General features: G+C 41.2%; 1 protein-coding gene across 1 annotated transcript; it reads right to left on the reverse strand.

Annotated features, from left to right (window-relative positions):
• Positions 1-314: 314 nt before the first annotated feature.
• On the reverse strand, positions 315-19666 carry SAXO1 (stabilizer of axonemal microtubules 1). Its single transcript, XM_042877316.1, has 4 exons — positions 19479-19666; positions 9253-9432; positions 5467-5669; positions 315-1264 (listed from the first exon to the last, which is right to left on the reverse strand). The coding sequence occupies exons 1-4, from the start codon at positions 19664-19666 to the stop codon at positions 315-317; spliced, it is 1521 nt and encodes a 506-aa protein (XP_042733250.1).
• Positions 19667-23785: the final 4119 nt, after the last annotated feature.

The following is a 23785-nucleotide window of genomic DNA, read 5'->3' on the forward strand; positions in this document are numbered from 1 at the left end:
TGTAAGTTATCTCTCTTGCTACCTCCTGAGCAGGTTATCTCTTCCAAATAAAAAGTAGTTCTTGGAAAAAAGAAAAAAAATATACAGAGAATCAGTTTGTCTTGTCCTTGGCTTTTAAACTTTTATACGACTGATTCAAAAAAAGCCTTTGAATCAACGTGTACGTATTAGTTTATTTTTAAGTCTTTCCAAATACAAAATCATTTACTGGTTTTAAAGAAGGTTGCAAAAAAATCAAGATGTTGTTTGTAGCTGTTTCAGAGAAGCCCTGCTCTTTGAATCCATTCCCCAGAAAACTATTTCCACTCTCTCTTTCAGTGGCAACCTTGTAGACATTCTTCTTCAGAAGCAGGGACATAGAATTTGTGACCATCAGCATTGGTTCCCTCAAAGATATATCCAGGCGGGTTTTTGTAAGAGGCTAAACATCTAACAATACCCTTTGGTGTGTAGCTGGTAGCATAGATGGTTTTTGCATTTAGTGGAATGTGAGGCCTAGGGCCTGGCCAGGGAGGTTTATAGCTTTTTGTAAGCATGAGTGGTTGAGGCAGATAATGAGTCCGAAAGGTAGTCAAGAAATCCATTGGTTTGGCTGGGAAAGTCAGCTCAGGAGCATGAGTGATAGGCTTTACTCTCTTGCACATCCAGGGCTTATAATCTTCCTTCGTTGTTGAAGAGCTGTTAAATGGTTCTGTACTTATATTATGCTGGGCCAATGGTAGACACATCTTGGCTGGCTTGCCATTTAGATGCCTGAAGTGTAACTGGGTAGTGGTATGAAGGTCCATTTTCTCCATAGGAGGAACATATTCAGCAGGTTTTTTGGTAAATATAGGAGGCTGTGGCCAGGGTTTGTATTTTTCCTGAAACTCAGTTGAAGAGAAAAATGGATCATGGAATAACTTTGGCTGGTATGGTTTTGCCAATTTGGCTGGTGTACCAGCCAGCCCCTTGTAAGAAATTTTGTTAGTAGTGAGGCCATTAAATGGAACCTCACTGGGCTTATATTTCTCATATTGATGGATGTAACGTTTCTCCAGAGGATGTAGCACATAATTTGCTGTATAATCTGTCATATTCTCAAAGGGAGCCTTGCTCTTCTGAATCAAATTCAGAGGTTTGAAGCTTTGAGTTGCAACAGGTCCCCTGAAGAAATACTCATCTTGAACAACAGTTCTGTGGTCAAATTTTGCTTCTGATGGGTGGTACCCATGATCTGGTCTGATCAGCTCTGTCTTTGGTTCATCCCACAGCATATAGTCATCTGAAACATAGGAGAAATCTAAACATTCATCTGAAGTTCTTTGACAAGTTTAGGCATTCAGAACATTATAGGTTTTTTACACTTTCTACTGTAGTAAATATTTGTTGGAGTCGTAAAAGTTGACAAATCATGTCAGAAACCCACTGAAAGAGCCTCTTTAGAAAATTTCTACAAGTATCTAAGAAGTTTCTAAAAGTATCTACAAAGAAAAGACATCAACTGTCATGAAAATAATTCTGTACCCAACGCTTGCCTACAGAAATGGTGAAATGCAAAACTGGAAAATTTAAATAATGTTCTAAGTCTTTTAGAGATGTTTTCTTCAGGTAACTGAATGCTGTCCTCATTCTCAGTCAACCGGAAATCATTAATATGGAAGTATCATGGCAAGAACTCCAGACTCCTTCTGCATTTATACTGTGGCTAGTTTAGAGAACAGGCAGAGTATGCCTTTGTCTCCAGGAGGCCATACAGATGTCTCCTTAGTATTAGTAGGACAAGGAAAATTGAATGTCTGCCATTCCACTCTAAAGACCAAGTTGCAGGGCTGCCTTTCCTCTTTATACCTTCTCGTAGGATGATCTGCTTTCCTAACTGCACAGATGTGATCTTCCTGCTGTTGGCTGAATTTAGAGTTTTGCAGTGTATCCTTGTGTCAGCAAGCTTTTGTGCTCTGTGGCATTTATTCTGCTTTTGGCTTTCCTCTCTGTCATCAGCACAAGCAGGAACCAAGATGGAACTAATATAAGCCTCCAATTCTTTGTTAATAGCAAGCTGCTAGAATTTGCAGAACAAGACTGCCCTGACCTAAAGGATTCTATCATATCACTGAGATGGCTCCTACTCCTAATCCTGCTATCTAAATTCATAGCCAAGAGAATTTCTAGGAGGCATTTTAAGGTTATTCGTATCTTCCTTACTCAGCAGTACAACAGGCAAAATGAGGCAGTCAGACTTAAAAGATTTACACTCATTCACATTAGAAATCTATTGCAAAGCTGCCTAGCTCTCAGAACAGTGCTGCAGCCACAAGACCATCTTTTTTCCTTCCTAGCAATCCTGTGCAACTTCCCCTGGAGATCATTATGGTTACTGGTAGGAAGTTGAAATGAAATAGTTTTGGAGCAAACCCAAGCCTTTTTTTTTTCATTTTTCCCTCCTTTCAAACCACATTGGGAGTCATGAGGCAAATAAGCTTCCAGCTGACTGCACAGGAAGGAAGTCTGGATTTCAAAGTACTAGAAAGTAAATGATGCAATGAGGTATCAGGATATTTGAACTCTCCAATCCAAATAGAGTTATTCGTTCTGAATAGCAGTGGCCACAGTACTGCACAAACACAATTATACAAAGGATGTGTTCACTACAATGTGAAGTTGACCAAAAAAGTCCTTTCTTTGCCCCAATTAGGTGTCTATTTAAAGTCCTTCTGGTTTAAATCAAGGTGCCCTGCCTTGGAACAAGAGAGGAAAGAGCAGCCACAGGAGCTGTGCACCTCCCAGCAAGAACAGTGGGTCACACACAGGTCTTTGCAAGATGGTGGAATGGAAGATGAGGCCTGTCAGCCTGGGGAGCTTTCTGCATTCTGTGTCCAAAATCCTTCCGCTGCTGAAGCCAATGAAAAGTCTCCCAGACTCTGTGGGACAGCATTCGATGCCAAACCAGGAGATAGACTGTCCTTACGTGAACAGCTAACTAGTACAGGCAGCTGAGAACGTGGGCCCATACAACAGCACAGGTACTCATTTCCTGCTGACAGTGGCACCACAGCCAAGGCCTTCTGCTCTGCAAGTTCCAGCACCATCAAAGAACCCCAAGTGCTCATGCTTCTACCAGGGGAATAAGAGAGGTCTAGGCATCATCCGCTGGTGGGATCCACACCTTGTGCCTCTGCTCAGAGTTCATCATTATTCTAGAGAGAAGTTTCAGTATGGTGAACCAAGAGTGTACACAGACATGAAACATTATAGGGGATCTGCTATCTAGTGTCAAAAAATGAGAGCTAATGAGACTGGGCATGTCTCTGAGCAAGGGCTCATTCAGAGATATAGCAGTTCAGATGACAACCACCAAAAACTATCTATATTTCCCCATCCTTGATGGAAAATACCCAGTGCATTCTGGACGTAACCACAGCTTTTACAAAATATTCAAAATATAACAAGTGAGTCTGTCTTCAATTTTAAAAATGTACAAGCCCTACACATTTGGAGACCTCATAGGCATTATGAATTCATTTTATTTAGTGTAAGACAATAGTGCTACTACTCCTTCAAAATATGTTACAGTTTTATTGTAAGTCTAATTCTTAACCCATAGATATTAATAGTTTCCCATGTAGCACAATCTTGAAAACATTATGGGGTACAGAAAGGAGCAGAGGATATGAACCATATGTTTTTGGAAGGTTTCACACATCACACTGCAAGGAAGATAGTGCTAAAATTAGATTACACACCTCCAAATGGATGCAAAAAGCTACACCTGCAGGTGTGAGAATTTCAAAACCTCAAGATGCAAAGTTATCTGACATGAATTGTCAGACTGATGTAATAGCATCATCTTAAACCCAAAGTTTTATTTGGGACATGGTGTGTGTAGTGGAAAGGAGAATAATAATACAGTTGGAAAGCTATTTTAATGCCAAAGCAGCACATTTATATGTTTTATATGCTGCTTGAATTTTTGAATTATGATAATTAATGGAATAGCATGCTACAAAATTTCACACCTTGAGTGGCAATACCTAAAACCTAGTAACATTCAGAGAACAGCACAATGAGAACTTACTCTTTTATAAAACTGGGCCTTTAAAAGTGAACTAATTCAGTATGAAACCTGATCTTTCAGGTGGTTTGGATGAAGACTTCCATTTGCAGATTTGAAAAATACTGCAAATTATAACCAAATGTGGCTTTGTTACATTTTATTAGAGCTCTGGAGTAGCAGTTGAGGTATTGACCTAAACATTGATAAAACACAAAGATACACACATGATCCAGATACAGAGATGTTAAGAGTATCTAAATACAGAAGGAAAGATTCTGTTTGTGCAAAGCAGCATTTCTTTGTTGGCTTCACTGAGGCTATTCCAATGGACACCATCTGGTGACATAGCCTATACATAACAAAATGCTCAAACTTGTGTAAATGTGGGTATTTTACACCTGTGGGTCATAGTCTTCATAAGGAAATTCATTCTAAATAGACAGTATTTCCTGTATACTTAATGTAAAAATTCCAGTTCCTGAAATTGTAAACATGCAGCTGTACCTAAGTCTGGCTTTCAGTCATTGCAGATGGGTAATCATAACACTGCATGATTGCATTCATATACCTTCAATTTCTTTACTTCCTTTATCATTCTGAGTTATAAGAAAGATTTGTTACTGTATATTGGGATAAATATCAATGCCAGCCACCAGGTTTTATACCCATACTGCACAAGAAAAATGAAACAGTAAAAAATATTTTAAGAAATACAATAATGCTATCTGCTTAGCAGCACTGAGTAACTGCAAGCTGTGCAAAAGGGGGCTCCTTTTGACAAAAACTAACATTGTTACTGTGGCTATATAGCTGAAATCTTTCTTCCAGTGCATGCAAACGAGAAGTAATGCTGGTGGAGAGGAAGGAGCAAAGCCCCCTAAAGCCTAACTATCTACAGCTAGCTGCTGCTACTGAGAATATGAGGGCACAGTTAGGTGCACAGTTCACTGTTTTACCAGGAGAACTTGAGTGCCTTGGACATCTGCATGGAGTCTGAAAGTCCATACTTCCCATACATGTCATATTAACTCTGCAGCACTCAAAAAAATTGATGCCATGCTTCATGACCTGCTCAAACCCACTGAATTCTGCACATCTAAAGTGTTTAATCCACTGGCAAAACAACATTATGTTCAATATATCCTAAAAGCAACACTGATTTATCCACATTCTGGAGTTCAGGGGGCCTGTTTCTACTCAGATGCCTGCAGGCCTGCCAGACATGGAAAAGTGGTGAACTCACACATACCCAATGTTGTCACTAACATGAGGCTGACAGCCCCACCTTGTATCTCTACGTGAAATTTTTGTGAGTCTGCAGCACATCCAATCTGTTGGTGCACCTGCACAGAACTGCACACTGTTTTTCAACCTGCCTTCTTCAAAAATGAAACTGCTTGTGAAGTCCTGAGAGAAGTTGCAAGAATACATACCTTTATAAGTGGATTTTGTGTTCATCTTGGCAGTGGAGATTTCTCTTGTCTCACAGGGGAGGCAAGGAGGTACTTGACAGATAGGGTAGGAGTTATAGTCTTGTTTATAAACAGAGGTCAAATCCATGCTCTCATCACTCTTGACATGCTTTTCAGGTTCTTTAAGTTTCTGTGGCAACACTTCATGAGCTACATAATCTCTCCTGTGAATAATAACATCATTAAGTCTTGGTTTAAGGACAGAATTATGCTCTTCTCCTGGATACATACAGAAATTAATACTTCCCCTTGTCACCACAGACTAATAACATCTGGATAACATACAAGCTGTAAAGAAAAAAAAGCAAGCTCTTCAGTTTTGGAAATCTGGACTGTGAAAAAGGAACTTAAGCAGCTTTGGACAGTCCAAAGCAGGCCAGATCTGTCAGATTCCCTCCTCTCTCCACCCAGTGAGGTTAACAGTCTCATACAAATCTCTCTCTGTTCTACACTGGAGTAATAGAAGAAGACATAAGCTCTTTTAAAAAACCCAGTAATTACTGCAGGCTACCTGGTATGCTTGGCAGAGGGAAAAATAGCCTTCTTAGGCAATGTACTGTACAGCAATTCAGCTGAGGATGGGGAGGTAGTAACAAGTTTAACAGCAAGACAGTTGCCGTTGTTGAGGAGTTGTAGGAGATAAGTATCAACACAGCCAGGCAGTCAGCTTTTTTTCATGTATCATATAAAAGAACTATTCTAAGATGTTGAGGTATTGTGTTCAAGGGTTCTCTAGCAGTGGGAGAAATTTTCCACTCTGAGTATTGCAGTACAACAGAAATTGCAGTGGAGATAACAGAGGACAGATTGACATGCTGATAACTCAGCATTCCTACAACCAAGGCACCATAATGAATGGTACTGGCTGCAACTCCTGCGCTTTAATCAGGGAGGCTTGTTGCTTCTATGTGACACCTATCAGCAAAGGCAAGAGTGAGATAGTTCATGAGTGTGTCCATGAGGACAAAGAAGGTGACCAATAAGATCAGGCAGAAGCTTTTGTTAGGGGAAAGTGAAGCTGTCAGGTTCATGTTAAAGGGTTGGGTTCCTTCTTGATGCGTTTTTTAATTTGGGCCAGATCTTAGCAGATCACCCTATTAGAAGCAAGGAAGGGCCTTGAAAGTTCATTCCTTCAGGGAAATGGGCATAGTGCAAGTGCAGGGATTTCTGCTGAACAATACAGTGCAGCAGTGTAGCTGAGAAGCATAAACAGACCAGCACTCACAGCATCACAGAATCACAGAATGGCCAGGATTGAAAGGGACTTCAAGTATCATGCATCTCCAACCCCCCTGCCACATGCAGGGCCACCAACCTCCCCATTTAATACTAGACCAGGCTGCTGTGGGCCCCATCCAGTCTGGCCTTGAACACCTTAACATGAGCCAGCAATGTGTTCTTGCAGCTCGGAAGGCAAAAGGATGGGGCAGCCTGTTCCAGCACCTCACCACTCTCTCTGTAAAGAATTTCCCCCTGACATCCAACCTAAATCTTCCCTGCCTCAACTTAAAACCATTTCCCCTTGTCCTGCAGTTGTCAACCCTTCCAAAGAGTTGATTCCCCTCTTGTTTGTAGGCTCCCTTTATGTACTGAAAGGCTGCAATGAGGTCACCCTGCAGCCTTCTCTTCTCAAGGCTGAACAAGCCCAGCAACCTCAGCCTGTCTTCATAAGGGAGGTGCTCCAGACCCTTGATCATCTTTGTGGCCCTCCTCTGGACCCTCTCCAGCAGCTCCCTGTCTTTCTTGTACTGGGGGCTCCAGACCTGGACACAGTTCTCCAGATGGGGCCTCACAAGAGCAGAGGACAGGGGGACAATCACCTCCCTGTCCCTCCTGGCCACCCCTCTTCAGATGGAGCCCAGGATACCATTTGCTTTCTGAGCTGCAAGAGCACATTGCTGTCTCATGTTAAGCTTTTCATCCATCAAGACCCCCAGGTCCTTCTCTGCAGGGCTGCTCTCAAGGACCGCTCCTTCCAGTCTGTATGGATGCCTGGGATTCCTCCGGCCCAAGTGCAAAACCTTGCACTTTGCTGTGTTGAACCTCATCAGGTCCACCTGGACCCACCTTTCAAGCCTGCTGAGATCCCTCTGAATGGCATTCCTTTCTTCCACTGTGTCAACCGCACCACTCAGCTTGGTGTCCTCAGCAAACTTGCTGAGGTGCTCTCAATTGCATCATCGATGTCATTGATAGTCCCTCTCTACTCGGCTCTTGTGAGGCCCCATCTGGAGTACTGTGTCCAGGTGTGGAGCCCTCAGTACAAGAAAGACATTGAGATTTTGGAAAGGGTCCAGAGGAGGGCGACTAAGATGATCAGGGGGCTGGAGCACCTCCCCTATGAGGACAGGCTGAGGGAGTTGGGCTTGTTCAGCCTGGAGAAGAGAAGGCTGCGGGGTGACCTCATTGCAGCCTATCAATACCTGAAGGGAACCTACACCCAGGAGGGGAGTAAACTGTTCAGAAGGGCTGATAACAGCAGGACTAGGGGAAATGGTTTTAAGTTGAAGGAGGGAAGATTTAGGTTGGATGTTAGGGGGAAGTTCTTTACTAGGAGAGTGGTTAGGCCCTGGAACGGGCTGCCCAGGGAGGTTGTGGATGCCCCGTCCTTGGACGTGTTTAAGACCAGGTTGGACGGGGTCCTGGGCAACCTGATCTGAATGTGTATGTTTGGTGGCCCTGCTAGGCAGGGGGGTTGGAACTACATGATCCTTGGGGTCCCTTCCAACCCGGGTGATTCTGTGATTCTGTGATTCTGTGTGATAAAGATGTTAAAGAGCACCGGTCCCAGGACAGACTCCTGGGGGATGCTGCTCATTACCAGCCTCTACCTGGACACAGAGCCATTGATGACCACCCTCTGTCTGCAGCCTTTCAACCAGTTTCTTATCCATCGAGTGGTCCACCCATCAAATCCACATCCCTCCAATTTGGAGATAAGGATGTGGTGGGGGGCCATGTCAAAGGCCTTGCTCAAGTCCAGGTAAATGACATCAGTCGCCTTTCCCTTGTCCACTGATGCCGTCATTCCATCATAGAAGGCCATCAGATTGGTCAAGCATGACCTTCCCATGGTGAAGCTGTGCTGGTGGTCTCGGATCACATGCTCATGTGATCAAGCACGTCATCCAGGAGGATCTGTTTTATGATCTTCCCAGGCACAGAGGTGAGACTCACCGGCCTCCTAGTTTCCTCCTTACTAGCCACCAGCCCCTAGATTCCGGGGTCCTCTTTGCTCCCTTTCTTGTAAATGGGAGTGATGTGACCCTTCCTCCAGTCATCCTCCACTCCAGAGAGCCAACCTTGAAGTACACACCATAGCCCCTTTCCAATCATCAGGCTTTACCATGTTCATGCCCTGTTGAAAACTACTCATTCAGGTCACACATGCAAAGTCTCATACATAACACAGAACAAAAGAAAAATGCTCCTCTAGTATGATCCATGGTTTCCAAGGCAATATTCATGTTTGTTTTCCAAAATACAATGTGGACAAACTCCAAGATCATGACTCTACCACTGTGCTCCATGTATTCTCCAGTCAGATCACATCTCAATCTTGGGAAAGTGCAAGAAAAATGACTGCTTGCCTCCACTAGCACAGCTAATTACAGGTGTTTGTACAACACCAGCATGTAAGTCTTCACCTTTTCCTGGAGACAATCATTTTTGTTTTCTCAATTACCCATCTCTCACACACATATGCTCCAATGCACAATCCTTACTCTTATTCACTACTTCTCATACTTTGTCACTGAAGTGCCTTCCATGGGTGTCTTTGCCGTCTTGTATTCTGCTTTTGGTTTGAAAGAGTCTCTGGGAAGAGTGCTGGGATAAAGAGGGTATTTCTCCATGTACTCTGACAGTGCACATGGCTTCTCACTCTTCTCAAAGGGCTTGGTGAGTAGATGTGGACAACGGTGACATCTGCAAGGGAAAAAGTAGAATAGAATTTAGTGTCTTACTTTTTTTTTTTATGACAGCAAAAATAATGGATTGTTTCTGCTTTCTCCTGTAGCCTGCAGCCACGAAAGACAGTGAAGCCAATAAAAACAACCTAAGAAAAACAAGTTCACCTAGATGAAGAAAAAAGAGCACATTAATCTGAGATAAGCAAAGTACCTCATTTTGTGCTGGACTGGAAATTATATTTAACATTTCTTTTGTTCCATTTCTCATTAGTTTATTCTACTTTGCACTCATATTGAGCTTAGTTGAGTAGATAAGTGATAAAAAAGGGTTACATGTTGGGAATATCTATTCACTCACGTTTGGGCACGACTGCTCTGACAGGCACAAGTGCAGAAAAATAGACATATGAATTATAATGATCTGAATATGCTCCCACTATAACGAGGTATATTTGTCCCAGGATCAGCCAGAGTATCATAAAGGTATCTCCTGTGGAATTCTCTCCAAGGTTTGTACTTTGATATGCATGCACTAAGCAGTCTTCTGAACACCTATGGAATTGCTCTGAAGACTAAAATAATGATATGAACAATTCCATCATCTTCTTGCTTTTTACTGTTCTCTCAGTACTTTAGAAAATCTTTTCTTAAAAAAAGCCTGTAGTGAGCAACAGCGAAAGTACTTCCATCAGCTTCAGTAGATCAACATCATAATGCACCAGGACAGTCCTTGCTTCTGGTGAGAGGTCACTTCTAACAGAAGAAGCTGTGGTGCAGCACATATAACACCATAAGGTGTTAGGGTAGGAGAACAAGACTTCTATGTGAATAAGAGAGTCAACAGAAGGGTGAAGAGAAGAATATAATCATTTGCTCTCATGAAATCATTTGCACCTAGAATGCTTCTTTCCATCCTTGTGACCCTTCTGAAAAGCATTTGGTGACAAAAACCTTCCTAACACAATTTGCACTGTCTCTTTCTGGCCATATTTTTGGTCTTTCAGAACTCCTAGGAATTATTCTTCAGCCTCCAAGGGAAAATGATCTGCCTGCACTTTCTTCTTCAGGTCTACTGGTTTCACCCGCTTCCCATAAGTGCATTTTCCTACGCCTACTCTCTTAAAGTCTGTGACACAATATACTAGTCTTAAGCTTGACTTTGCAGAGTGCCCTTATGTCTGCTTTTTATGATGGAATTCACTCAAGCACCTCATTCACCACCTTCCTAGCGCTGTATATGCAGACAGACAGTGTATATGGCCAGTGGTAGCATTTTGCAAATCAAGATTTAATGACACTTCATTAATATCATCAGATAGTATCCAATTATGGCTCACCCACATACACAGGGCTTGGAAGGGCTCTTGCAACACCAGGTTTCCAAATATTTTGGAGCAGAGGCTTTGTGCAGCTCCCTGCCTATGGTAAGCAGGCTGTGCTGTAAGCACTGAATCCTGTGCCCTGAGGGACTGATCCTGCCCCCTGTTGGTACTGGCAAGACAAAGGATCCTGCAGATCAGCATGATGAGGGTAGGTAACCCAGGTGCCCCTTCAGAAGACCTCTCAGCAGTAGAAAGGGAACAGATTTGCTGAACCAGCATTTATCCACTTGCAAACACCGCTGGCAATGCAAATGCTGGGGTTCTCCTGAAAAGCCCTGGATGGAATAAATGCCAGGATCTCCAGCAGACACCACAGCTGCCAATCAATTTGTCTTCAGTGGGGACCAGCATAATCTTGCAATACAAATGGCTTTATACCTCAGTCGTCCATGCACTTTTTAAATATGTTTCTGCTTTCCCTGCTGAACTTCAAGCATGAAACAGCATCAAAATGAGATGTTACAGAGTTATTTATTAGGAAAAGCAATTTTCCCAGAAATGAATCCTTCATAACATGGCAGAAAAGCAAATCTGAATCTTTTGTCTGCCATTATTTTGTATTAAATTGTGACGCATGCCCACAGATATTAGAGTAACACTAACAGAATACAAGCAGAATATGATAATCTTTGATAACTCACTACCACTATATGATATACATAATGAAAGCTTAAATTATACATTCAGAAATATATTCTTGGAAATATTTTACCAGAGATTGATGTAAATAGCAGAGACTCTTAAGAACAATGAGTGGAAGAATTCTAGACCTTGGAGTTTGCTAAGCTTTTCTAATCCTGCTGGCATAATAAGTATATATTAAAGAACTACACAGTTCTCCAGTACTGAAGTCACTGTTATGTGGCTGAATAAAAGGGACATTGTCTTACAGTTGCTGGTGTTTCGCTTTTGTCAAGCTGCACCCTGTCTTTTAAATGCCATTGAGACCGACATTTTAATACTTCTAGTCTTGAGTGTTAAGATTTTTTTTCTTCTTTGGCTTTTCTTCTTCTCTGAAGGATCCTGTTGAAATCATTCTTTATTATGGTCTAACATATTGAACTGCACAATATTTGTAATCAAACATGATAAGGAAAGGCATAGGTTTTGTAGGCTGACTAAGAGTTATGGAAGAAATCTGCTTGTTATGTGTGAGGCCTCAACCATGTGAAAGAGCATGGCTTGAGGAATTGTGTTTTTTTTCCCAAGTCAATGATCAGTGCCCACTTCCCTGTATCTAAGAGAGCTCCATTGCTGCAATACATTTTTAGGTACTGTTTTCCTAAGCAAAAACTAACATCAACGTAAGTTCTGTGTTCTCAAGAAAAAATAGCAAACCAAGACTTGAAAGTACATTAATGTAATGATCACTTATGACCTGTGGTAGGCGTGTTGGTTCTCCTACCAATTCTGAAGATCTATCTCAGATTTATCTAGATTTCAAAGGTATTTAACAAAATATATGCAAGCCTGGAGGAAGGATTAAATAAAGACCAAAAAGACAGAAACTGCACTTTAAAAAGCTTAATAAAGAGAAATAAATTAAACATAATTGGTTACATCACACACTGAGCTGTGCGCTGAGCTGGCTGAAAAAGGTCTGGAAGGCAAAACATTCGGAACTAAGAAGTTATTTCCACAGGACATAGTGTAACTTGTTGCCACAGGCTAGCACATGTTTCTGTCCCACAGACAGGATATTTGTAGCTTTCCGGTGTAGCTGTTTCCTCCACGTTTAAGGATGTTGGATTTGGTGGACAGCAGATCATATGTTGATTAGCAATTCATATTTCTCTACAGATTCTTGCAGTGCATAAAAACAGCATCCACTCTTGGCTCACAAAGCAGAAATCTTCTGCCCATCCTGCTTGTTTCCATTTCATAAAATGCAGCCAAGCAGTTAACAGTGCGTCGTATCTGCATGGCTCAGAGTACCTCTGATAGTCAAAGCAAAATGGAAATCAGATAAAAATACATTTTGAAGCCTTCAAGAGCTACAAAACTTAACTCCCAAATAGGAAAATGAACTTTGTACTCCCATGTTTTCAAAGGAGTTGTGTTCATTTAATCAGAAGCTGAGATTCAATACATAAAGAATTTATCAGCTCATGTTAAAATCTTGTTTGTGCTAAGAATGGTTAATAGTTAACCTGAAGCCCAGGACCAGAACCAAAGTATTTGATTTCAGTTTCACCGGGGTCTCCCCAATCAGCACCGTTCTTTCTCAGCTGTAGGTGAAATACGGCATTCTGCAGAGATGGAGGAGGAAAACTGTGGAATACATGAATTTCTCAAGATTAACTTCTTAGAAACATCTGATTTTTAAATGTCTGTGGTTACCACGGAGGACTGAAAGTACAGGTGGAATGGTGATTTCTATTATTGACATCATAATTTTATCAGTTATGGGGATTACTACTGCCACAGAGGTCATGAATGCCATGGTATTACTAGTTAAGAGGAAAACACAGAACTCATAAATGGCTGAACTGTCGTTCAGGACAATATGATTTTCCTTTGCAATCAAATCTGGTGATCAGATCAGCATGTAAGTAGTACATATTATAGCACTCCCTTGTTCACATAATCTGCTTCTTGCACCTTCTCTGGCTTCCACAAGTGATCAGATTGAATCAATATCATAGAAATCTCCTGTCTGTGGGGAACTGTAATACTGTCCAAAGAAAAACAGGAATATCAAAATACACCAAAGAAATGGGATATGTTCTGTAGCAAGAACTGATGGCCAACAACAAAGAAAATCACTGAACACGAGTCTTTATTTGTGCAGATCTCTTCCAAGCAATGGAGATGAAATCAGAGGCCTGACTGCATTACAGATGGATGGACAGTAAATAGATGTCTATGAAGGGGAGTATCCATTTGCAAAGTATGAAAGCATCACATTTAAGTATTGCATATGGTAGTAGTGTCAGAAAAAAATGAAATCATATTGTGGCCAAGGTATATGGAATACACAAGGTTCTGCTTTTAGACAATGAGCTGTTCCAAAACAAAAAGTAAATGACAGTAAGTACTAGAGATCTTGTGATCATAACAAAACCAAAACTTCATCCTGACACCTTTGGGAGGTTAACTGAATTCCCAAACAGCTCACAAGCTTTTTCCTTTCCGTCATAATAGAATGTTGAACTCTCAATCCCAGACTTCACTTGTTTCTCTGCACATACATTTACCCATCCTATGTTAATCTGTTAGGATAGATGGATCAGTGATAACCTACAAATGAATGTAAGTGGAGGAAGAGAGGTTTGACACATTTGCATGTACATTAGTCTTCGATGTGAGTTCAGGTAAAAACTTTAAAAGAAGAGACACACCCATACGTAGATGTTCAGCACTTAACAGTAGGAAAATAATGAAAGATGAGAACTCAGGGTCCACCAAATTCACCTGCATCAGAATGCCACCACTGGAAACTGTCAGTGATGTCAGTAAGCAGGCCAATATGGTGGAAGAGGTCAAAACTTTACTGTTAGCTATTATATGTTGATGGTTGTGTCCCTTTCAAAATCCACATGCACTAACTGTGGTCATCCTTTTTAATCATAGAATCATAAAATCACTCAAGTTGGAAAAGACCTTAAAGATCATTGTGTCCAACCATGACCTAACGATACTACCCTAACAACCCTTCACTAAATCATGTCCCTGAGCACCACATCCAAATGGATTTTAAGCACATCCAAGGATGGTGACTCAACCACCTCCATGGGGAGCCTATTCCAGTGCTTAACCAGCCTTTTTGTAAAGAAGTGTTTCCTAACCTAAACTTACCCTGGTGCAACCTGAGGCAATTTCTCCTCATCCTGTTACCTGTCATCAGTTAGAAGAGACCGATCCCGCTCTCACTGTAAGCACCTTTCCGATATTGGAAGACAGCAATAAGGTCTCCCCTCAGCCTCCTTTTCCCCAGACTGAACATCCCAGTTCCTTCAGTCTCTCCTCATAGAGCACATTCTCGAAGCCCTTCGCCTGCCTTGTAGCCCTTCTTTGGACCTGCTCCAGCACCTCAATGTCCTTTCTGTACTGAGGTGCCCAAAACTGAACACAGTACTTGAGGTGAGGCCTCACCAATGCCGAGTACAGGGGCAGGATGACTTCCCTAGTCCTGCTGACCACACCATTCCTGATACAAGCCAGGATGCCATTGGCTTTCTTGACCACCTGGGCACATTGCTGGCTCATATTCAGCCGACTCTCCATTGGTACACCAGGTCAGGGAAACCTTCTGTACTGAACTCACTATAATCCTCATGGCGACTCCTGCCCTTATTCACATTGTTATCTTACTTTCTGCATCTGATACCAAGAAAAAAGCTTTGATACAATCTTCCTGACAATCTCATCTCAAATGTCCTTGATGAGCAAATGCTTTACTGTTTCTTTAAAAGTAATCAATATGATTTTAGTAATAATGAATACAATTTAGAGGGCTTTGTTGATTTACTCATACTTTAGTATTTGAACATTCGTAGGAGATAATTTGTTAAATATATTTCTACCTCTTTCATATATGTGTAGCATATATTGTTAAGCATATTGTCATATTTAGAGTAGAAAGGAAGTTTTAAAGATCTTGACTGTCACTATCTGTATGAATCCTTCTTTGTTTTTTGTTGTTTTTTGAGGGTTTTTTTGGCTCAAAACTTGCTCTCTGAGGTATTTTTTGTGATAAGACTCTAGGAGATGAGAGATGGGTGTCATGTGGCAATCAACATCACTGTGTGGACAATTTTACTTTTGCAAGCATTTCTTTAGAGCTGCTTGCCTTTGGAAGAGATTGCTCAGGAATGTTTACTGGCAGAATATCTAGCCTGTGACCAAATAACTCCTGTTTGCTATGGGAGACTGGGGGATACCACTGTATCCTGTGAAGGCAAGATACAAGCTGATGGCCTCGCTGCTCCCTTTTATCTGCTGGCAAGGCCCAGAACAAAGGAGTTTCAGCTCCCAGATCCAGAAGCTGCTACTCCAAGGAGAGCTGACTCGACCACTTTGGACTTATAAATAAGTTGGTATTACCACTGAGAAGTTGCCACCATTGCCATGGTCACCATCATCTTCAATGGAACAACAACAGTTGATGACCCACCACTACTGAAGTCTGAACTATGAACCACGCTGGATCCATGTGGTGACTATCTCCCTCTTGCTTCCCACAAAGACTCCTTGCTTCTTTCCTATCTTTTCTATCACCCTCCTTCCCTTTCCCATTACCCTAATTCATAATAGTGTCCATCCTCCCCTTCCCCATCTCCCTGATTAAGATCTGTGATAAACTTGTCGGACCAACATTTGAACTATTGTTTCTTAATCTCACCCTGGGTATATGGGTATCAAAGAACCTCCTCTCCCTCCTATAAATTGGAGTGAGAAACTATCTCAAACAAAATCTGTGCAAATGCAGGAAATATTGTAGACTACATAATTATTTTTTTGTCAGAATTCATTCATCCTATCTTGGAGGAAAGAACAGAGAAACCGATGCCAAAATTCAGTTACAAGAGTTCCTGGAGCTGTCATTGTGAGAGCACATACTAAACATTTGTGGCTGCATTACTTTTGGCAGCTGACCCAAGGCATTAGCAAAAGAAAGATCCAACCAGACAAATAATTATTATAAATTATTTGTGGAAACAGTATTCTTTAAAACTGGAATACTCTCTTGATAGTAAACAGGTTGATAGCTGTGTCCAGGGGTGCTATATTTGGATGGTAATGGGTTTAACTCTCATAGAACGAATACAATGATCTCAGTGTTCTCCAACTGGGAACTAAGCTTCTTACCCCTCTCAACCAAGACAGCAGACATAGTGTAATTATATCTGTCATAAAGTACTAAAATATCATCCTTACTTCATGCCTGAAAGCTCTCAAATTTCAGGACATTAACACAATCACTGCATATCACACTTTACACAAATTCATCATGACAAGTTTTGTAAGTTTCTACAGTGTGATCTACTGAAGTCCTTCCCTGTGTTTGCACACCCACTGCACCTAATCAGCAGTGATGGAGCACATATCTCATTCACATCTTAGATTGTATAGTACTACCACACATCAAGTAGAGGCATGCACTTGATATTCGTCTGAGACGAGACAGAGAGCAAGAAAGGTATTTCATATAAACTAAAAAATAAGCGATTTACATATTGGCCCTCACAGAATTAATCTGTAGCCACAAAGATGAACTAGGTTGAGTAGGCAATGTTAATGCCCCAGATAAAGCAAGCTGCTTGGATGTTTAAAGTCAATACTATTACCACAGATAGTTGCCAACCAGCTGTGTAGGTGTTTAGGATGCAGACCAGCCGAGTGAACTCTAACTAGGGTGGCAGAGACAGAGACAAAAGAAGGACAACTTACCCACTCAGTACCACACTGCACAACTGCATTTCAGGGCTATCACGGACCACAAAACAGAAGCTTTAAAAGTGTGATAAGCAAGTATCAGATGAAGGCAACTTCCCTTCTAGATTGATGTTAAGAGCCAATTGTACAGATGTAATATTTTATGTTGTCTTCTTGCGTGTTCACACTACAGAGGAACGAAATTCATGCATATAACTATTCTAGCAGTTTGGACTTCATAATTTACAAGGGCTGCTTCAAAAGTAATGTTTCCTATTCTACCACAGTGGCTCATGATGCCAGAGGCAGACACTGGAGATATGGCAGCAGTATTCCCACCAATATTCCATTACATTTTGTTGTTATGTGACAGATGGCAGAAGAGGGGTGGTAGGACAAAATGGTGTCTGACATGGAGGTACATACAAAGCAAAAAGATGTGGGTCACATACACTGGTGCAGATTTTTACACGCACAGCATGCAGGATCTTGTTCATCTTGTTCATCCTAAACCCAGTAACTCCTTTCCAATTTGGTAAACTAACCATAATTCATGACTGCAGTGGTAATAAGCACTGATGTGGCAGACAGAGGGGGAAAAGCAAGAGAGGAGATCACAGAGAAACAGACACTACACATGAATTCATGAATTAATATTACTAACAGAAATGAATTATCCTACTGTGAGGGTTGGAGTTTGATTGCCTTTCAGGTCCCGCCCAACCAAGCCATTTTGTGATTACATGACATTATTGTATCTCTGCTCATAGCTTCTTTGTCAGTAAATCTCACTTCACCTCTCAGCCCCACCCCAAAATGAGTTACCACTGTCTTATTTTTACAAGCAGAGGCAGAAAAAGACCAAGTCACACTGCAAAAGCTGCCAAAGACAACTGTATCCAAACCAATGCCTGCTGAATTCTGGTCCCATCATTCTGTTCCATGCCCTTCGTGTTGCTTTTCTTTCCCAAACACTACACCAAAAGAGTACCTCAACGCTAACTTTTTGACAGTAACAAAATACAGTCAGAACAAGCCTAAGGGAGCCAATTTCAGTACTCTTTGTTCAGTCTGCCCTGGACACTCAGATGTGAAGATCAGCAAGCTGTGTTGTCATAGCCTCTGCAGCCACTCTGCCTAAGAAATGCTGCACTCTCCTGCAAGCCAGGAGTCAGAGTCCAGTCACAAAGGCGGTATGACCATTGCTACGTGGGATGGATGCACAGCTCTAAACCAGAACACATCTAACTACACTTAATGGTAGGGATCTCCCTATGCAAAGCTTCAGAAATACTACTTTTCGAAAAAATAATTCCACTGGTCCATTTCTTTTTTATAAAATGGAGAAATAACTTCTTTTGATCTTGAGAAAATACAGCAATTTTAATGGAGAGGCATCTGGAGAGGTCTTTAAAAACTGTTGTAGACATAGAGGAACTGAAGTTATACCTTTTACAGGTAACTCCCTTTTACATTATTGAAATAAGGAGCTATTCCTCTGCAGTTAGTAGATTTAAACCGGTGTACAAGAGGACTTACTTAAGAGAAAAATAACTTCCTGTGCTCTTTTAACAGGACCTGAGCTTAGTGCCATGGTAAAAATGAATGCTTCTGCAAAACATATTCTAAAAGCATGATTTCACCAACAGATCCAGCACTCAGGAAGCATAAGGAGTGCTGATAAAACCAGATCTCCAACATCTGTTTGCTCTGATCCATGTCATTAGACTAATTCAGTTGGAAGCAACTTACACAGGTCATCTACCCCAACTGCCTAGGCTCTTCAGAGAGAGAGAGTGAAGTTAAAGAAAATTAATTAAGGCATTATTTAAATGCCACTTGCACGCTGATGCATGAGGCATCAACCACCTCTCCAGGAAGTCTGTTCCAGTGTTTGACCATCCCCATGGTTTAAAAAAAAAAAAAAAAAAAAAAAAAAATTCCAAATGTCCAGTCTAAAGCTCCCCTGTGGCAATACTTTGCCAGTCCTGTGCATCATGTCATTCGTAACCAAAAGCCAAGCCCAGCACCTTTTTCTGCTTTCTCTCCTCAGGGGGCTGCAGAGAGATATGAGATTACTTCTCAGCCTCCTCTGGACTGAGCAACTCTAGTGCCCTCAGCTCCCCTCACTGGACAAGCTTTCCTGCCCTGGTGCCTTCCTCTGGATGCTTTCAAGGACACTGACATCATTTTTATACCGCGGAGCACAGAACTACAAATTGTATTCAAGGTGAGGTTGCACCAACTCTAGACAGAGCAGGAGAATCCCCTATTTTGTCTAGCTGTGCTGTACTGCACGCACCCCAAAATTCGACTTGCCTTCTTGGCTGCAAGGGCATGCTGCTGGCTCTTGCTGAGCCTGATGTCACTGACACCCAGATCCTTCTCTGCTGAGCTGTTCTGAAGCCACTCATCTTCCAGTCTGTGCCTGTGTCTGGCACTGCTCCACCCCAGGTGCAGAACCTGATATTTTCCTTCATTGAACTTCATGCTATTTTTCATTGCTCAGTGCTCCAATCTATCGAGACCCCTCTCCAAGGCTTTGTCACACCAGGGAGTTTTCTAATGTCTAAAGGCAAGCCAAGAATGAAAGGGGTAATGAGAGGAGAAGAAGATTTACAACTCACTCACTCCTGCATTAAATTTGTTTCTCACTCTGAGAAGGCAGTTTTCCACCATCTCTACTCTTGCATTAAATTTACAATCTGAAGTAAGGAAAAGCCTGGTTAGTAATACAGCAATAAGTCTGGCAAAACAAATTGTAGAGAATGAAGAAATAGAAGTGCAGGCAAATTTTGGATGTTGAAAGAAACAAACAGTCATCTGCCTTACCAGGACAGAAGCTATAAGATATTTTGATGGAGGCAAAAAAAAAAAAAACAAAAAAAAAAACAAAAAAAAAAAAACCAGAGTAAACTAAGCCTAGGAAATTTTAAGGCTTCTCTCTGAATGAAAAAATTCCAGCCATAAGGAAGCTGTTGGAAATCCTGAAATTCTTAACATGTTTCCATTTCTGGAACTAACAGCCATTTTTTTGCTGTTGGTGGATGAAGAGTTTTCATAGTTTCAAAGAATCAGCCATTTTGGGGAGAGAATAATTTCCTAGTCAATTGTTCCCTTTAATAACATTTATTTGACATTTGCTTTTGCATTCTGATCTGTTTGATTACACCACTGGAGTTTCACTAGTTTCAAATTAAAACTAAGTCCATAATTACTGAGAGCCTTTCTTTGTCAATGTTCTTTTATCCTAAGAAAAGAGACAAACAAGAAAATATCATGTACATGCCACAAAGAGGGTTTTTTTTTTTACTTCAACTCAGAAAAGGCCTACATTTCAGGTGGAAACTCCAAGCAGTCTCACTTTCTGCCAACAGGTACAAGCACTTGACATCAAAGTGGACCTATTCGTTGTGGGTTCATCACAGGGCCCTCTAAGCAACAGTTGAACAGTGGTACCTACCATATCTTGTGTATTTATATACATTTGTTACAAGTACAGGAATGGTAAGTGAAAAAATGAGCGATAATGGACCTCATGTAGGAAAATTTGATTTGGTTTCTGCCATGATGATATCGGGTAACTATATTATTATTGCATGTGGCTATCTGTGCTCTAGTTCTGAAAATACAGATAACAGTTGATAGTCTCTTTATCATGGACGCATATGGACTAACAAGGTTAGGTCCCCGAGAGAGAACTATAGCATCGAAGAGTTCTTGGAGAGTTACAAGTTCTCTTTGCATCTGTGCCATCAGTAGTACTTTCTAACAACTTCTACCAGGCTGCAGCACAACAGAGTATTCAGTCATGAGGCAGTTGTTTGAACATTTAAACAAAGAGCAGTAAGAATTATGGAAGGATTGGAATTTGCATGAAATACTTGCTTGTATACCTTAAATTTTGCTGAAGGATATATGGCTCTCTAAAGACCAGCCTAACTTCTCTGTATACTTGTTAATTATACATCTGAATAATCATTGATTATACAATGGACATCCACACAGTTAAAAGATTATGGCTTTGCCTTTGTCTAGCTCTATCAGGGCATACTAAGAGGGCTAATTTTTGCTAATGTATGTGCTAAAATTTATCACCTTAATTTCCTAAAAGCTTTAGAGAAACATAAGATACTTACAGATCAAACCTGAGATGCTCGTAATAACGGTAAACTTGCACAGCGTGAATTCCACATCCTTTTCAACAGCCTTCTGTAAGAATTTGAGTAGTAGAATCCCTTTACCAGAAAAGCTCTTCTCGGATTGTAAACAGGATTTGTAAGACTGGACAAATTCACCTCTGACAATCTTTAGGCTGGTTTAAAAATATGTTCTTTTTTAATAATAACCAAATCAAATAAGAGTCACTGTTATGATTCAACAGGGGAAAAATACATTCTTTTAACTAAAGCTGCCACAGTATTTTCTGGGTTCCCCCACCTGAAAACTGCAGCTTGTATATTTCATTGAAGATTTTAGCTTTTAAAACCTTTTCCTTATGAAAACGTATACTCTCAAGCACAACATACCTAACACAGAAGCCAAAGTATTCCAGGCTTCCCAAAAATATGGCAAGAAGTGCAGTGCCCAGCACCACATTTGGTTTTTTGGCCAGAACAGAGAACAAACCAAAAACATGAGTACAGGGGAATTACATATGCCTTCAGGCCATGCTCCTGTTCCCTAGGACATACAGCCACCCTTGGGAGCTCAGATCCAGAGCAAAAAAAGAGCAAGGGTGGGCACCACCAGTGCTAGGTCACATCACATTACTTTCCCTTTGGATCAAGGCTTCAGCAGCACCATGGGTCTCTCTGGACTTCTCTCCTGAAAATGTCTCTGAGTGGTGGACCTAGATCATACGATACTTACAATACTGAGGACAGTAAGAACCTCTTAATCTGTGTTTGAACAAGACACGATGGGTCTGAACAGGTTTTGTGTGGCATCAACAGTGCATGGATATGGACTGCAGTTTCCCGATTGGCTGTACAGAGGAAAAGGAAAAACAAAAAGAGACTACCACAAGTCTACCAGAAGCAACAGATGCCCACATACCCTCACCTTACTCAGATAAGGAAATTAAATTAGCAGCATTAGGCAGTGGTACTTTATGCCTGTTAGACCTGCAAACAAAGACTCAGTGTTGATTCAAAGATGCATAGGAGATGCAAGAAGGGAAAATGACCTCTTGTTCTTTTTCTTTTGCTTTGCCAGATCATTGTCAAAGAAAGAATCAGCACTGGAAATATTGCACCTTCCCAGCTCAAAGATCTAGTCAAGCTGCAAAACATTTCAAATCCTGACTGCAAGTTTGCACTGCTTCCTTGTGGTGGTGTGAAATAGGCCTTGAAGCTCTTTGTGACAGGACAGATCATCCCATACAGCAGTTCCTGCCCCACTGACAGGCCTGGACCAGAAAAGGTAGAGGCCAAACACTCTGAGGAGGAAGATAAATATTTTCCCTTCATTCTTCATGTTCAGCCCTGTGCAAGATCTGTAGGACAATCCTGTTGTCTCTTTTTCCTGAATAGTCATTAGAGCAAGTGTCTGAAAGTGAAAGTTTCCCTCTCTTCTATTGAAAGAGATGGAGTGCAGAGTTGGCAGCTGTAAATGTGGAATGAGTTCTATTTGAGTTTGAAGTAAAATAATGGTTAACAGGTTGTTCACATCAAATCCAGGTCACTTTTCTCTTCAAAAATGATTAGCTATTACTAAAAATGGAAGTCTAGAAACCTTAGATCATCACAAGTCATTTCATAGACAATAGGTTCACAGCTGTCACAAGGAAAATTAAGCTCACCCAGAGGCACTCTTTGTAACTCTCTTGACTACATCTAATGGCACTACAGTTAACTAAACAGAGTTGTCACACTAACCTCATACACGTGTTACAAGTAAGAGACAAGAAAGGGACAAGCTGGAACATTTGGCAAATATGCCTTGTTCACTGAAGTTGAAAACATGGTTCTGCAGATTTCCCATCAAAAAGACTTTGCAACAGACAAATAAGAGGAGGGAAAGAAGCTACAAGCTGAAAGCAGATGCTCTCAGATGCACCAAGAGATTGAGAAACATGCTGGGAGCAGAAACAGCAGAGGAGTTATTAAAATCCAGTGGACTTTTATGATGGAGTGACCATGTCAGAGGACAAGAGAAAAAAGGAATTGATATCACCTACCTCAACTTCTGTAAGTTTCTGACATAATTCCACAGAACATCCTTGTCTTTAAATTGGAAATAGATGGGTTTGAAGGTTGGACTATTCAGTAGATTAGGAATTGGCTGGATGGCTTTATCACAGGATTCTTGGTGAATGGCTCAACTTCCAAGTGGAGCAATATCCCTTCAGGATCCACCAGTGCTGTTTAACATCTTTATCAACAATCTAGACAGATCAAAGTTCATCCTCAGCAAATTTGTGGATGACACCAAGCTGAGTACTGCAGTTGAAAGGATAGAAGGAAGGTTGCCATTCAAACGGACCTGGACAGGCTTGAGAAGTGGACCCACATGAACTTCATGAAGTTCAACAAAGCCAAGGGCAAGATGCTGCACCTGGGTCAGGGTAATCTCAATCAGTACCAGTTGGGTGATGAATGGGTTGAA

Source organism: Lagopus leucura, unplaced genomic scaffold (assembly GCF_019238085.1).
Source record: "Lagopus leucura isolate 7727_CA_CO unplaced genomic scaffold, USGS_WTPT01 Super-Scaffold_100018, whole genome shotgun sequence".
Lineage (NCBI taxonomy): Eukaryota > Metazoa > Chordata > Aves > Galliformes > Phasianidae > Lagopus > Lagopus leucura.